This window comes from Lontra canadensis, unplaced genomic scaffold (assembly GCF_010015895.1).
Source record: "Lontra canadensis isolate GAN:19392208 unplaced genomic scaffold, GSC_riverotter_1.0 scaffold212, whole genome shotgun sequence".
In the NCBI taxonomy this organism is placed as follows: Eukaryota; Metazoa; Chordata; class Mammalia; order Carnivora; family Mustelidae; genus Lontra; species Lontra canadensis.
The window spans coordinates 308,260-325,551 of record NW_022631206.1 but is presented as its reverse complement, the minus strand read 5'-3'; the positions used below and the strand labels follow the sequence as shown (position 1 = coordinate 325,551).

The 17,292-nt window shown below is 39.2% G+C and overlaps 1 protein-coding gene across 3 annotated transcripts in view; it reads right to left on the bottom strand.

Moving 5' to 3' along the window:
• LOC116861941 (A-kinase anchor protein 6-like) overlaps positions 1-17,292 on the bottom strand; it is a 417,382-nt gene that overhangs the window by 100,169 nt on the left and 299,921 nt on the right. For all 3 annotated transcript variants that reach the window (XM_032848876.1, XM_032848878.1, XM_032848877.1), the window contains exon 9: positions 13,274-13,394. In XM_032848876.1, coding sequence (XP_032704767.1) covers positions 13,274-13,394 — 121 coding nt within the window. The remainder of the gene's footprint in view (positions 1-13,273; positions 13,395-17,292) is intronic.

Sequence of the window (17,292 nt, the reverse complement as noted above, 5' to 3'; positions counted from 1 at the left end):
CTAGCCACAGAATTATGGTGATTAGTTGTACATTTTTGTATTGTTTGTCTCAGACATGGGCATCATGATCCTTCCCTTCCTTCCTCCCTCCCTCTTTTTTTCCCAGACACCAACCTGGCCAAATCTGAGTACCCTGAGTATTAAGAACTTCACTCAACAGTACAGTTTTTAAAGGAGAGCAACTGTTGGTTTTGTTTTTATATACTATAAGAAGAGGCCATGAGGTTTCAGACTGAATGACCACCGCATGAAAATAGGGTTGTTTTCTTGCAAAAATAATGAATTGATAGCATAGTTCCAATCAGGAGGATTTAATTAAAAGCTTATTAAATAAATCTATTTGAAAAGTGTTTCTCAATATGTATTTATTGTATTTCTATTATGTGCCAGGTACGACACTAGGCAGTGGAGATACGGCAATAAATGATGCAGACAGGAACCTTGCCCTCCTGGAGTGTGGAGTCTAACAAAAATTATAATCATTCATTCTCACATTTGGTCCACAAAGTCCAAACCTATCATCACTATTAAAAAGTATGCATTTAATTATAACAAAGTACTCATGGCTAAATTATTCTCAAGGAAGGCTCTGTTAGGGAGGCACCTATGAATACTGACAGGGTAAAACTATTATAACGAAGGTAGCAAAATTGAATATGCCAAGACTTAGAACATAGAAATGAGCTCCAAACTGAAGCTTAGAATATATATGAAGAAGTTTGTGTATATATTTACATATGCGTGATTTAAATGTCTCGGGACTACCAGCATATTTGGTCCAAGGAATCTGGTTTCACCCAAATTCAATCCTTATGAATGATACTTTTAACTAGATGAGTTAGTATTTTGTATACGTGTATATATGTGTTAACACACATAAATGTGTGTGCATGTGTGTATATACCCTTTCCACGAACTTCCTAGTTTTCAATGGATACAATAAGACGACAAGGGAAATATCACGAATCACAAATTTTCTTTAAGTCATTATCAATGAGCATATAGAATCAATTACTTAGGAAAGCAGCTGAAATAGTAAGTTCAGAGGAGTTACAGGGGTGTATAGATGTCCTTCTGGGGAAAGGCTCTGTGGTCTAAAGAAGTTTGGAAGAAAAATTAGAATCAACCCCAGAAGCATTAGCCTGGCTTGACTCTTTTCTGGCTTCAGCAAGAGAAAATGGGCATGTGAGTATATGTGTGTGTGTGTGTGTGTGTGTGTGCGCGCGCGCGCGTGCACGCACATGTGTGGGTAGTGTATATATGTTTATGTTTTGTGTCTTATGTAAATGAATGAAGGTTCAGCAGGAAGACCACTGCTTCCCTTTCAGCTTACCCCAGTGTGCCTCATTAGGAACAGAGTGTCGCAGAAGTGCCTAGTTTAAGAATGTATGAGGTTCACAAATGCCAACATTATTAAAAAATATGCTTGGGAATGCCCTTGTTTCTGAGAACTGAAATTGCCTCCTTGACAAGACTGGAAAATGTTTTTTTTGCAAATGATATTCCTCTAGAGTATCTCTCCATGGGGACCCTTCCTCAGTGACTCCCTTTGGCAATAACAGGATCCATGAGGTTGAATCTTCCTAGGGCAATGCTGCCTTTAGTGCACTCCCCCCAACAAACATAAATATTTTCAGCCTTAGCTTTCCTGAATCTAACAAAATATAGGGGGGTCCCTGTTCCACATGGCAACATTCTCCTAGGGTGCTGAGGTGCTTAAGAAAGTTTGAGGGTTTTCACAGAATAGCCTGATGATTGGCTAAGGAGCAAACCCAAGTCTATCATGTTTTCTCTGCTGATGTGCCATTTAATATTATAGGAACTTCCTTCTCTCTGGCACTAGAAGCTCATGCAGAGGGAGGAAAATGCACTTGCAAGAATTTTGCCTAAAGTAAAGGAGAAGATATAAGGCAATAATGAGCAGGCAAATAGTGCGTGAAAGATTATGGGCATTAAAGGCAACCAGATTGGGTTCAAACTCTGACTTATTTACTTATTTCTGTGGTAGCTACTGAAACAGCTCAACAACTATTTCTAGTCTTCTGCCTTTCAGGCACATAGTAGGGATGCATTTCCCTATCAACTTTGGAATTAGGTGGGGCCGTGTGATTAGTTCTAGCCAATGATTCTGAGAGGAAGAAACATGTTTCCCTTCCAGGTAGAAGGTTTAATGTCAAGAGGGAGACCCTCCAGAACTCTCTTTTCCCTTTGTTGCATTGAGAGAATATTTAGTTCATTAGTCTGAGTCCTGGAGTAAGAACAGTGCCAAGCAGAGCCCATAGCCAACCTGTGATGGATGAATAGTATGTGTGAGAAATAAATCTTTGTAACTTTAAACCTTTGAGATTTGGAGGTTGTTCAGAATCTCAGCAAGCCCTAGCCTAACCTGAGAAACTGGTTCTTTTAAGCTAGTCACTTAACCTCTCTGTTTTTGCTCATATCCATGAAACGGGGGGAATAATCCATTGTGAGAGCATTAAACAAGCTCATGTGTATAGGGCATAAAAAGTCAAATAGTAAGATTTGATCAATTTAGTTTTTTTTTCCTTCCATCCTACTCCTATCTCATAACTCCCCCCCCAGACACACACAATTCCCTTTTTATCAAATGGTGAAATAACAACTGTCCTTGGTCCCTTTTGTAGATTTCTTCTCTCTACAGATTCCATCTTCCCTTCCTAGTGCCCTTCCATTTAAACGAAATGTTAACATTGGCACTTAAGCCAGTATTATTCTCCTGCCCCTTGAGTATATCTGCATCCAGTAGAATGCATTCTTTTTATCTCAAAGAAATTAATCTTAAGGATGGGATTTAAGGCAGTATGGACATTTAGTAATGGGAATAGTTGGCTTGGGGAATTTCTAATACTCCAAGAGTGATGTCCCCTGGACAACCACAAATCTACCTCTTTCTAAAGTTAGACATGGTAGTGAGATAAGGACAAGAAAACAGGAGGTTAAAGAATTTATCTGAAAAAGTACTATGATTGAGCTTTTCCCACCCAGGGTTTTCCAGACTATTCTGAACAGGTACCAGGACTTCATTTTTTTCTTTTTCTTTTCTTTTTTAAATATAGAATGTGTCACAAATTTGCATGTCATCGTTGGTGGGGGGTGGAGCACGCTAATCTTCTATCATTCTAATTTTAATATATGTGCTGCCAAAAAGACCACCGGGACTTTTTTTGAAATAACCAAAATGCTATCTAGGTACCCTTCTAGCCCTAACTTCCAGTTTTAGGAATAGATGCATGAAATCCTAATAAATTGTAAAAGCTAGAGTAATCATAAGGGCAAAATATTTGGATTCAACAGCATATCTTACACACTTGGTAATGTTATGATATAACTTATGTTGTAAGTTACAAGATTTCGTGGTGTAGTGATAATCTAGTTAGGATAACCAATGCCTTCCCAATACAGGCAGTTACAGTTATGACAACCAGTGCCTTCCTGATGTAATTACATGGAACATTAAACCTAACATTTATCCTTTTTATAGCAAGACCCTTTTGTCAATGATAATACTTGGTTTTCATCTTTAAACTTTGGTATTCCTTTTTTTTTCCAACAAAATAAATAACTCTCAGTTATACCATGTGAGGTTTAATCACACATCCTAGGTTGTTTTGTTTTGTTTGTTTTTCTAGCTACAAAGCACATCAGCCCATATATGAATATAACCATTAAAGATAAGTAATTTCAAAACAGGCAATGCTAAAAAGTAGGTGAGGGACATTTCCATGGACTCACTGACCTGAAACCTAACACACTGTATCGAGCAGATCTGCAGCCCAAGGTGACAGCGAATCTAACAAGAACCCTTTCTTATAAGTAGCTTACGTGTTCCTCTAATTCATGTCATAAAAACCAGAAAGAAATCTCCAAACATGTGGGGTGAAAGACAAATCTCTCAGCTTAACACAGGAGGGAAACACTGCACATTCACATCTAATTAACAAAAAGTCGTTTTTTCAAAAGTTAAAGGTGGAAATTTTTGCAATTTAATCCCAAATTTTATTAGCAAACTCTAATGATTATCCTGATTGCAATTAATAAAAGCTCCCAAACAGGTCAACTCATTTAAGTGCTATCTGTAATCATTTGGATTTTAACATGATGGTTATTACTTATTACCCTGAAACCAAGCCGCGCAATGAGATATTGATTACTTTTAACCTTTAGATCCAAGGATTCAAGAAAGGTCAGAGGAGGGGAATACTACACCTTTCTTGGCTGGCAAACGTATTGCCTTCAGGAGAATTCAAATGATTCCCATTGGCCAAGTAGATCCAAGATTAGTTTATTCTCTGGGCTGACAAGAAATGATGATGCTTTTCAAAATCACATCCAGCATGTATTTAGTGAAGTGTTACATATATATAACCAGTGGCCTCAAGATGTGCTTCACATCGCAGCAACTCTCAGGCTGTTAACCCTTGAACAAGTTTTGTTCATGGAAGCATCTTTGTTGGGATGAGATCCTAAATGTAGTGGCTTTAATTGGAATAAACTCATCTCATTAAATTCTCTTGTGGGTTCCAAAAGGCTGAACACAATCTCTGGCCACTGCTGACCACTAGCATTTCTTTGGGTTTTCTTTTTTCCATGACAACATTTAGAAATATTTTTCGCATTTGGGCCACCGAAAAGCAAGGAGTTCTTGGTGGGGTCCAGCAGAATTACGGGCAAGGGAAACATAACTGTTATGTGTTAGATTAATTTGCAGAACACTTGGCATTATTACTGCCAAGTCGTCAAATTGTTCCAAGTTGTTCCGGAAGGTTGTTATTAATAGTATGTTTTCTGAGGAAAGTTCTGTCTACTTTTGGAACTGCATTTCTGTTGCCAAGGAAACTCCTTTAAGCACAGTTTTCTAGGAGCACACTGCTGCTTTTGTTTGCCAGTGTCCTATTCATATCATCTAAGTAAGCGTTTTACATGCTCCAGCCTTCAGTCCCAAATGTTGAAGTTTTAGCCCATTTAAGTTGCTTTTTCAAACACAGCTTATGCCTGCTATGATTTCCCTCTTTCTCTCCCCCCTTTTCTCTCTCCCTCTCTATCCACAGCGCCTCTCTCCCCGCCTTCTTCCCACTCTCCCTCCAACACGCCCCACTCTTACTATTCAAGGTTTATTTTTTAAAACAGTTGCATTAGGGGAGATAGTTTTCACGAGTTTTTGATAAATTAACTTCAATTTGAATAATAATTCCATAGGTTGTAGCATTAGTCCTTCAAGTGTTAATTATCTTTTCACTTTAAAATTAATGTAGTCATTTCCTCCTGACTCCTCTACCCCATTTATTGAAGTGCTGAGGAAAACATGTCATTGAGTCCTGAGCCAGCCCTGTTGTTGTGATTAAGCGTGGTCACATGGCCCATCTCTGCCAAAAGGAGGGCCCTGAGAAAAGGTGACAAAGACAGTGATTTCCTGTCAGCAAAGAGTACGACAGGGCTGTCTAGAAGTGATGCAAATGAGGGGAACTTTCCCCACGGCTTGTTTGATCCACTCTAGGCCAAAGCAGGCCAGGCCAGGCAGAGAGGGAGCCGCACAATACAGCAGAGGCAGTCCCGAGAGCCAACGCACCTTCCGGACAGTAGCTCACCCACCAGAGACAAAAACTGCTGGCGGCCCTTCCCTTCCTTGCCCCTCTGCACACAGAGCCAACTATTTCTTGGCCTACTATTCTCTTAACATCCTTCTTTTTTTTTCCTCTTTCCCCTCTTAAAAAAGTGATTCAAATAGGAATTATAAGCGCCAGCAAAAACAGCATTTCCTATATTGTTCAGAAAGCACATCCGTCTACTTTTTCTTCTAAGCATTTTCAGGATGAGTTTTGTCCTCTCTCAAGAAAGAAAAGAAAAAGATCTACAGTTGTCTTCATAGCAAACCCAGATTCACCAAAGCTCACATTAAGATGACAATTATCTAGGACTTTGTAGCTTTAATAAACACGGAACAACAAATTCCTTTCTAAAGAGCAGTGGAGGCAGCCTCGATTTTCCTATTCTGATCACTTTTAAAATGACTAATGTTATTTGAAATATTATAATGATTTTAAGCATATTCTTCTTATCTTAATGGAGTTTTAATCTAACATACAATTAAGCTCTACAATTAATCTACTGAGAAAGAGGTAAAAAATTATCATTAGGTTCTTGTGCCTGATATATCTGGTACATTTTTACCTTGACTGCTTCAATAACTAGTAATTTGCTTCATTTTGGTACTGAAATTCCAACCTAAGGCCTAATTAGCAGAATTTAATTTTCTTAAAAGATTTATTTATTTAAGAGAGAGAGACAGAGACAGAGAAAAAACCAGTGGTGGGAGGGGAGGGAGCGGGAGAGAAATCTCAAGTAGACTCTCTGCTGAGCGTGGGGCCAGATAAGGGGCTCAATCCCGGAACCCTGAGATCATGACTTGAGTCAAAAACAAGTCAGATGCTTAACCGACTGAGCCACCCAGGCACCCCCAGAATATAGAATTTTTTGACACATACTTTTGTTCTGTACACCAACATGTAAAAATTCTTTTTTTTAAAAGGGAATGGATTTTCTTCTATTTTAAGCCCAGCTACTACAACCTGGACTATGAACCACCCTAGTATTACAATTTTAGGAGCTTAGGTTCAGTCATAAAGGTATCATACTACAGCTGAAATTATTCTGATCAATCTGGTACAGAACAAAAAAAAATGAACTGTTGCAGAGGGTTGATATTTGTGAATTTATAGAATACAGGGGTAGCAGGATTAATCTGTTTTCTGTGATGGTTCATAGCCATGACAACATCATTTTGGCATCAATAGTTATAAAATAACAAGTCAACTATGCCCCATTTTTCTTTTTACACTGTGCTTCATATTCCCCAGAATTTCTAATCCTACTCCATACTCATTTCTTTTAAAAAGTTATAATGCTTATCTTTTAATACACACCCGAATTCTCTAAAAGTGACAATTTTCTCCTTTAAAATGTATCTCTTTCTCTTATCTTTTTTTTCCCTAAAACAATTCTTCTTTCAGTGTTTAGTTCTCTTTTTATTTGTTTGGATTTTATTTTTTTAGAATTTTCTTATTTGTTCATCCACCCATGATCTTAGTTTACTCTTTTTGTTTTGTTTTAGATTACTCATTTTTGTTTGGTTAGTTGTGTATTAACTAATTTCCACTGTTTTTCTTTCTCTTCAAGGTGATAGTTCTCCCTCACTTTCCCAATACCCTCTTCTTTTCTTTTTTTTATTTTAAAGATTTTATTTATTTATTTCACAGAGAGAGAAATCACAAGTAAGCAGAGAGGCAGGCAGAGAGAGAGGGAGAAGCAGAGAGAGAAATCACAAGAAAGCAGAGAGGCAGGTAGAGAGAAGCAGGCAAGTAAGCAGAGAGGCAGGTAGAGAGAGAGGGAGAAGCAGGCTGCCCGCTGAACAGAGAGCCTGATGCAGGGCTCGATCCCAGGACCCTGAGATCATGACCTGAGCTGAAGGCAGAGGCTTAACTCACTGAGCCACCCAGGAGCCCCAGCTTCTTCTTTTCAAGTATGTAATATTGATGTCTTCTCTTATTAATCTCACCTGGCCAAACTATCGTTGAAGAAGAGCTGTGTTCAAAGTCTGTAAATGTTATCTGGCAACAGAGTTAAAGAAAAACAATTCACTTGTTAAAAAGATTATGTTTAGGGGCGCCTGGGTGGCTCAGTGGGTTAAGCTTCTGCCTTCGGCTCAGGTCATGATCCCAGAGTCCTGGGATCAAGCCCCGCATCTGGCTCTCTGCTCAGCAGGGAGTCTGCTTCCCCACCCCCCACCCCTCGTCTGCCTGCCTCTCTGCCTACTTGTGATTTCTGTCAAATAAATAAATAAAATCTTTAAAAAAAGTATTATGTTTAGAAACTTACTTATAAGAAATATTGTGGTTAAACATTTCACTACCATGCCATTCTAATCCCTTACATTAAAAAAAAAATTCCTAACAGAAAGTGTTTTCATATCTAAGTATCAAAACAAACTTAATTTCTTCAAAGGAAGTGTAATATTTTTTTCTCAGGGAAAATGTAAATTTTGCAATTAAGTGCATTTCCTTCTTTGCTTTTACTACCAGGAAATCCAAAGTGAAATTTTAGTATCTTTAGTAAGTGCATAGGACCATACAGTCTAAATGCCTATATATTAACTCTTCTCACTGAAAGAGACTAGTCTACGTTTATTTTCCCCAGTTCTGATTTATACTTATGTGTTAAAAATATTTTTAAGGGTTTCTTGTGAATTCTTATAAGCAACCTCAAATCCAGAGCAGAGTTAAAAAATCTAATCAGTCTGTTTAGTGAGCACTGGATTATGCAAAATGGGCAGTCCTTTTCCATTTACACAGCAGACATATTTGTTTAATACTTATACCAACAGGGGCACCTGAGTGGCCCAGTGGGTTAAGCCTCTGCTTTCAGCTCAGGTCATGATCTCAGGGTCCTGGGATCGAGCCCCGCATCAGGCTTTCTGCTCAGCAGGGAGCCTGCTTCCTCCTCTCTCTCTGCCTGCCTCTCTGCCTACTCGTGATCTCTGTCTGTCAAATAAATAAAATCTTTAAAGAAAAAATACTTATACCAACAGAGAAAGATAGAGGACACTTGCATTTTTCCCATAAAAGCAGAACTATATGAGAGTAGCTAGTCCTCAAAATGAAATATAAAATCTCCTGTGTAAATTCCTTGAAAGTATAAAGGCCTTAGTTAAAATGGGTACTAATGTTACATAATCTTTCAGCTGTAAGCATTATTTTAGTCCCTTAGAAATCATATAAGTTAATACTTTGTTGATGAGGAGCAGCTAAGCCATCCTCTCAAGGAACAAATCTATAAATACGGTGCTTTCGTGAGCTTCCTACTCTCTGAAAACAGCTCTTGTTCAAGTATAACAATAATTGCCAGAATGCAACTTTTGAATGTGGCCCTTGAAATTAACCCTTGGACTCTGGAAGCCCATACCAATCCAGGCTCACTAAGGGCTCTGTTGTCTGGGCTTTGTAGGTGGCAGAGAATGGGCAGTGCTCTGTGGCAAGGGAAGGAGCCCCTGACCGCGCACAGCCTCACAGCACTCCCTAGTCAGCTGTGTCTGCCACCGAGGGCAGGACAGCAACAAGCAGCAGCCTGAGCTCCAGCCTCTCCGATCTCGATGATGCTTCTAGGTCACTCAGTCTATAAAATTCACAGGATGGGGGAGGAGATGTCTTGAGCTTCCCTAAGCCCAAGAATAATGCCACCTTTGATCTGTAGAAATGAAAAAAAATGGAGCTTTTCCTTTGCAAGTGGGTTTTAAATATTTCTCCATTAATAGTTAATGCACATGCAGACCGGCAGAGTGACAGCTCCCCATGATTATGAATTCCGGCTTCGTAACTCCAGTCCAAATAGGAGCTGAACTTTCAAAATCACGGTGGTTACTTTTGACAAATTAAATTGTCCTACTTAGGAAGGTAGGAGGAATGAAGAAAAAGAAAGTGAGAGAGTGGGAGCAAATTCTCCTTGGAGGTGATTCTCAGATTGAGGAAGAAAAAACAAGAAAGAACTACTTTTGTGTTTTCTAGGCTGACAATACTGCCAGTGTTTATTAGAAAAAAGCTATAGAAGGTCCCTGCTCAGAGGTTGGGCAAGTGGGCCAGACAAAGACGGGAGAAGGAAAGACACTGGCAGGATGGCTCACTGTCTCAAAATAAGGAAGAAAATATTTTTGAGGGAGTGGTCATTTTTAAATAAGAATCAAGTTGCTCTTAAGACCCTGCTGTTGAAAGTTAATTAGAAAGAAAATGGTCTTAAATTTCTAAAGAACAGAAAATAACAAGAAATGGTTTAAACAGAAAATTCTACTTTGTTGTCCTTCATAATGCTAGGATTCTAAATTATGTCAGGTGGTGTCAATGTATTCTTTGCCCGTTAAATCTAATTCTTTTCCTTTAAGAAGTCCCTATGGTATTTTGCTGGCTTGGGGTAACCAACATATCACAACAGGTGTCCAGCCCAGGAGCTCTGCTGAATGAATAATAGAAGGTATTTATCTGGAGTTACATATCTAGGGGTTAAGGACAGACGATTTTCTGGCAGAGACTAGAGTATAAAATAAATAGGGAAAGTCAGGCAAGTAGTGCCTGGTGTGGAAAAGGCTTAAAAACTCTTCACTCTTGTTAACTACCATCTTAGTAGGCTTTCTCTAAACCAACATTTCCAAATGTGGACTTTGGGGAATCACCCTAAGTCTGTGTAGTACATGTCACAAGTCGGGATCTGGGTGGGCATGACTATCTACTCCAGGAAAGGAGCCGAATGATGAAATACAGAGAGGCCCCCAAGGAGAGGAGAGAAAAGGTTTTGAATTCTACTGTAACAAGAATCATGCTTGGTCTATGGCCACTGGGATTTTACCATCACTCAGGTGAAGGTCTCTCTGAAAGCTTTCACTTTTGTTCTTTATGATAATATCAGCAATCATGAACTTCATTCTCACCCTTCGTTTTTTGGTATATGTGCTGCTGAACGAAGTGAGCACTCATCCTTGACTTTTGAACTCAACAACTGTTATATTCAGTATCAGCTATGTAAGGTGTTTTGCTTAACAATGTATAAAATCCAAGAGCAAGGCATTTTTCTTAGTGTTATAGAAGCATTTTAAGAAAGGAAGATGATGTACATAGGTTGAGCTGGACTGGAGTGCCGTGGTATGGGTTGGGCATCCTGTTGAATGGTCTTGAAGACTAGGAAATGTGAATAGTAAATGCCCCACAGGGGAAGGGTGAGAATGAAGTTCATGATTGCTGATATTATAAAAAATATATTATATTTATATTATATATATATATATATCATATATATATGATAGTATAAAAAAGAATGGTTTTGTCCCAAATGTCAGTGGTGCCCTTGATGAAAAATGCTGATAGAGCACTGGTATCTTTCAGGGACAACAAATTTAAAGATTAAAGTTTCAAATGGTATTGAAAGCAGAGGAAGGCCTGGGGACCAACTGAGAAGCGCTATTACTCTGGGGTCTCTGTGATCCATAGGCTCAAAACCCTCCTCCCCCAGGTCATCAGTTCAGTTGATTTCTGAAAAGGCACATTGATTGGAACAGAGGAATGGGACATGGAAAATGTTGACCTAACCTGAGAATCCCTGAGGATTCTAGATGAAGACCTGAAATTAATTTTCCTCCACCAATTTTTCTAATTCGGGATCCACCCTAAGTTCTCAATGACTCCTTACTCAATATCCTCAGATTGCTCTGGAGGTTCCTAAACCTCTGGAATAATGTGGGGGCTTGTGTAAAGGAAGACTCTACAGATCTGTAGCATTTGCCCTTGGTGTATAGCTCAATCTTTAATTTTGCTTATAAGCCAAATGCAAAGTTAGGGCCAGTCTCATGAACTTAGCTGCGTTAACATCTCAGAGCAAAAAGATGATGACAGGACGTGAGTCACAAATAAAGAACCCCAGTATGGAAAATGTTTGGGAAAATGCTATAATCCAAGAGTGTGAGTGGGTGGAATAATGGCCTTCATTATACCAGAATGGGAATTCTCAGGCAGAGCACTTATAAGGAAACCACAAGAAAAAAAAGACTGATTTCCTATTAATTGTGATGTAAATTATATGGATGTGATTTTGACAAAGAATAGCACTACTGCTGAAAAAAAAGTTGTGGTTTATGTGCAAAATGCAAAATGCATCAAGAAGAAAAGAAATCTTATTTGGCATCATGAGTGCAATAACATCTGAGATAATGGCTTATGGTTAGTTAATTTTTGTATTATTTTTTTCCTGTTTGGTTCAATTTTTAATGCTTATTGGGAATGAAACTAATATTTTTCTATCAATAAATTGATAAGATTAATGGGCATTTTTCATACATAATTCTTGATCCTGACATGAAATGTGAACTCACCTTGCTTTGTTTACATTAGCTAAAGACTGTTATTCCAGACATGTTATGCTAGAAGATATACTGGGTAGGTTTGTTGTTAATGTGGATGGCTACCCATCCAGGAAATGGCTAGTAGTCAACAAACTCGATTAATGTTGGGTAGAATTCTTTCAGGAATAAAATATCACCATTTGCTGACTCCTTGGGGAGCTTATATCTTCTCTTAACCAAGATGATTCTCAGGGGACACTAATTAAAGTCAACCCGACCCTTGAAAAGTATAAATAAACTTCTCTCTTTAGAGAAGGTAAAAGTTAAAATAACATATTTAGGAAAGGTAACTTAAAATGATAAAAAATGAGGAAGAAAGGAGACAACTTTTACTTGACCTTGAATGTACTTCTTATTCTACAAGAAATTTTTAAAAGCTAGAGGGTAGTTGTTTCTTGTCATTATACTGTTGCTGATTCTGTGGTTAGTTATTAATTTTATTTTTTATGATTCACAATCTGCTCTTTGAAATATGCCATATGCTCAAAGCAATTCAAGGATGACAACTGTCAGAATTACTCCAATAAAAATTGCCTAAATGAGGAAGATTTACTGCAATCTGATATTTCAGTGGAAAGTCCCTCTATCCTCCCCGACAGCTTTTGCAGACGCTGTGAATCTTGCAACCATTTTTTCAGTCAAAATCATATAGCTGTTTTGTAAGAACTTCTAAGACTATTTAAGTAGAATTGGTAAAACATATTAAGCTAAGGGTGAATTAGCAGACACGGAAAAACAATATAGATAGTTATTAGATGGATTGCCTGCAATCAATATGTAAGTTCCAAGCCAGTTTTCTTAAATCACACACAAATGTATTGAGTTGATATGACAACGTCTGCTCTGTGTATCACTAATAAACATTAAATTGAACAATCCCTGTACCCTGGAAGTAGCAAGTCAAACTGGAGGCAAATTTCTTTTTTTCTCTGGAAAGATCTAAGGGGTGGATAGAATCCACCTGAGTGCTCCAATGAAAACACATTTTGTTAAATGTTACCAGTCCATTTATCCTTCATTTTGTTTCAGTCTATTTATTAATGCGGTTTCATTTATTGCTATTCATCTTGGAGATAAATCTTTGTCCTTCTATAGAATTACACCAAATAGAATGTGATAAAGGGAACTTTCTTGCAATTATGATGTCGGTGCAGCCTGTCAGCACACAAGGGATGGAAATGAGTTTGGGGACAGGGAAGGGAATTCTAATAGACACCATGATACATACAATGAACGCAAAGATATCCTGAGAGAGAGAGAGACTTGTCAGGCTAATCAGATCTTCCACAGCAAGGTAAAGGCAAGAAGGGTAGCTCTAACCTTGTAAAGATGCTGCTGCTGCTCCTCTGACATCATCAGGTCGTGGCTGTCCATCACGAGGGACTCCATGTCAATCAGCCAATCCCAGAGCTCCTGATATTCCGAATCAAAGTCCAGAAGCCTGAAGATAAGGCACAAAATGTATTATGCATAAATACAGTGTAGTTGTTAAAATCTCATATTAGAATAATATATTCTTGAAAACCCATGATGTTCCTAGGTGATACCTGTGAAAAGAGAAGGGAAAAATTCTCGGTGTGGTTATGCAGTGGGCAAAATAGAAACTCAAGCCTCTGACATAGCATTTCTTAGATTTTGAAAACATAACATGTTATTCCAGGGCTCATACCTGAGATGTATCAAGACTATTTCCATTCGCTAACCCTTTTTGAGGATTTACAGCACTTGAACAAAATGACTACTACTATGTCCTTGGAAGAGAGCACTGCCATATTTAACTGAGAAATGAAGGGTCAGGGCCTTGTGAAAGGAACAGGGTCCAGAATTTTGGGTCAGAATAGCACCATCAAAATTCAAACCTCTTTCTTTCCCACTAGATTTTCATAGATGTCGCATCTGAAATACATTTATGATTAAGAATACTAATTCAAGGGGCGCCTGTGTGGTTCAGTGGGCTAAAGCCTCTGCCTTTGGCTCTGGTCATGATCTCAGGGTCCTGGGATCAAGCCCCACATCAGGCTCTCTGCCCAAAAGGGAGCCTGCTTCCTCCTCTCTCTCTCTCTCTCTCTCTCTCTCTGCCTGCTTCTCTGCCTACTTGTGATCTCTGTCTGTGAAATAAATAAATAAAATCTTAAAAAAAAAAAAACTAATTCAACTAATTTCTCTACAACCATCACAATTTATTATCCAATCTGAAATATCATTTTCCCCGGGAAATGACTCAATCATTTATTTGTCCCTCTGCTGTCTATCTGCCTATCTCTGCAAACATATATCCTACATTTATTGTCATGGATGAGTAGCCAGCATTTCAGCTTAACACTCAGAGATAGGCTTGAGTGACTCTGGTAAGCCGGTGAGAACCAGGGGCAGATCCAGTATTAGACAGGTGTTCCCCACAGACGTGTAGGAAACAAAGGTAAGGACAGGAAGTCAAAACAATGAATCTTTGAATAGCCAGCAATCATTAAAATTCAAAGGAGGATCACTATGGTTTTCAACAAAATAAATCATTAGAATAAGGAGCTTAAAAGGATTAATGTGATTCTCTATTGAAAGCCTGGTGAATAAGTAAAGCCCAGATTCTTCTAAAACACTGTGATCAGAAAATGAAAGTGCAGGATGAAAAACTATGACTTTGTCCTTCCCCCCAAAATCATCTCCCTAAAAGAAACCACATCCTTGCCAAACTGTAACAGAGCAAAACCCTATCAGGACCAGCAAAGCAGCAGACTCAAGTATGAATCTGGATTTATCAAGTGAGTATCTTTACTACCTTGTTCCTGTCTCTATACATTAAATGGCTACTTTCCACAAAAATGAACATTCACTTTTCATCATTTAATTTAATCTTAATCGATCTGTCAAAGAAAACTGAAGGTGTGTCTGGTGACCGAGGAGACTAGATCTAGAACAGCTTGTTTTATTTTAATTATCTTACCATAATTACAAAGATTACTGATGAAGACCATAAGCACCCAGCGGCAAGGATTGTCACTGGCTGACATGTAGGATTGACGTTTAACTGAATGCTGATGTTGGATACCGGTGATGTGACCAAAAGCTTCAGAAAGGCTCTGGTGGCCTAGAGCAGGGTTTCTCAGATTTAATGTGCACATGACAGAGATGAGGATTTTGTTGAAATGCAGGTCCTGATTCAGTAATTTTAGGGTGGGGCCTGAGATTCTGCATTCAGGCCTCGCTTTGAATAGCAAGGAATTCCAGCAAACACGAGAAATCTGAACTAGTATCCCATTTCAAAATACTAAAAAACAAACAAAACCACTGTAACAGGGACAAACCACCAAGCTTTGTTTATTAACTCTGAGCGACTAATAAGGAATGACTAACAAGGATTTGCTCACAGGACATGGACAATCATTTAGAAATACCACCTGAATTACAGTCATCATTTCTCTCTCCTTGCACCCTCCCACATTTTAGCCATAAAGACAGGAGAAAGTCGGGGGTGGGTGGGTGTGCACTTGGGTGACTGAGTCAGTTAAACGTCTGCCTGCAGCTCTGGTCATGATCCCAGGGTCCTGGCATGGACCCCCATGTTGTGCCCATGCTCAGTGGGGAGCCTGCCTCTCCTCTCCCTCTGCCATTCCTCCTGCTTGTAGTCTCTGGCTCTCCCTATCTCTCTGTCAAATGAATAAATAAAAATTTTTTAAAAAGGGAAATGTCACCCCCCAAATTAAGGAAGTATGATTCTGGGGAATAGTAAAAATTGCAAAGGAGAAATAAAGGGAAAAGCTCACCCTTTCCATAACAGTGGATTTAAATAAGACAGAAATAAAGGCAAGAGGGGCTCCCGCTAAGATGTGGATCCTTCCCTATCTTGGACTAAGACTGGGAAAGGAGGTATGTGAGACAGGTTGAAAGGAAAGTCAAAAGCACCAGGATGTCAGCTCCATTTACTGCTTGGAAGTCTGGGAAGAGACTTCACCATCACCTGGAGTGGGAACACTACAATCAGAGAACTTTGGTCAGGACTCCCTTTGCTACCTGTTCTTTTATCCTCTGGATGAGGACACTGTTCTCTCACTCCCCACCCGACCCTCCCCCACCAAGAGGTTTCTAGGAGTTCACCCGGTGAATCTGACAGAGGTGCTGCCATGGCAACAAAGGCACACTGACTCCAAGGAGAGGCGGGGGGGCCTCTGAAGTCAGATCTCAGAGAGTTGGCAGGGTTGAGATGAGGCTTATTCAGCAGAAATACCTCCTGACCAAGCCAAGAGATAACAACATAGCCACAGGCCCCTGTGGGGATCAACTTTGGAATACCTAGGGCAAAATCCATTCAAACGAAACCAGACAGCCCCTACCCAAGGGCCTTGGTGAGCCCAGGGAAACTCATCACACCTCAGAATCACAAGGTCACATAAACCCAGATGCCATCTTAGAAAAAAGAAGGGAGAGAAATAAATCTGAAAAACAACATTGACCCCAAGAGGTAGCTCCCCAATGATGATGTTAATTTATTAGGAGACGCTATAAGCATTGTGTTAAAGAGCTGGGCCTTTGATCTTGAAGCAAGCTTTTCCCTTGTTTACCAAGAAATTATGTGCTTAGGATGTCTCATAAAAACTATCAGTCAGCAAGGAGAATAAAGGGGCCTGTTTTCCTCTTTCATATGTGCATGAAGAAAAGAAATTTTGATTAGGACCAAACAATTCAAGGGTAAGAAATGAATTTATCTTCCATTTCTAGTGCTCAGCATAGCACCTGGTGAACGATGATGAGTGAAGGTAGATACTGAAGCCACAAACCTTTAGTTGGGCAAGAGTGACTTCAGAAGAGCAGCATGTGGCAGAGACAATAGGATCTCCTCCCCCGATGCCAATAACAGCACAACCCGTGCCACAGAAAGGCTTGGTCCCTCCTTCTGAAGGTGAGGTTTTGCCTTCAAGTCCATGATAATGATGCATTTCTTACTTACAGATTATGTGCAGTAGCTTCTCAATTGAGGTGAGTTCTCCCCTCTCCATTCCTCCTACATCTTCCCCTTTTCTACACTGAAAATTAAGGAGACTGAAATAAACCAAACATACATTACATGGTAAAATACTCAGAACCATGACATCTTTTCACTGGCTCTTAACCATACCTTTCTATCTACGGAGCTTTATGATTCCCTTTAGCAAGGGCCTTGGAACAAAAACCCATTTCTTCTAGTTAAATGTACCTCAACTTTCTTCTCAGAGAGTCTACACAGAAGACCCACAAGAGGCAAATGAACCTAACACAGATGCTCCCCCTTTCTTCAGTCTAGTCTATTTTCATTTTAGCCAAGAATATGTAAGCTTGAGTTTGTTAGCTACAGTAAATGCTTTGGT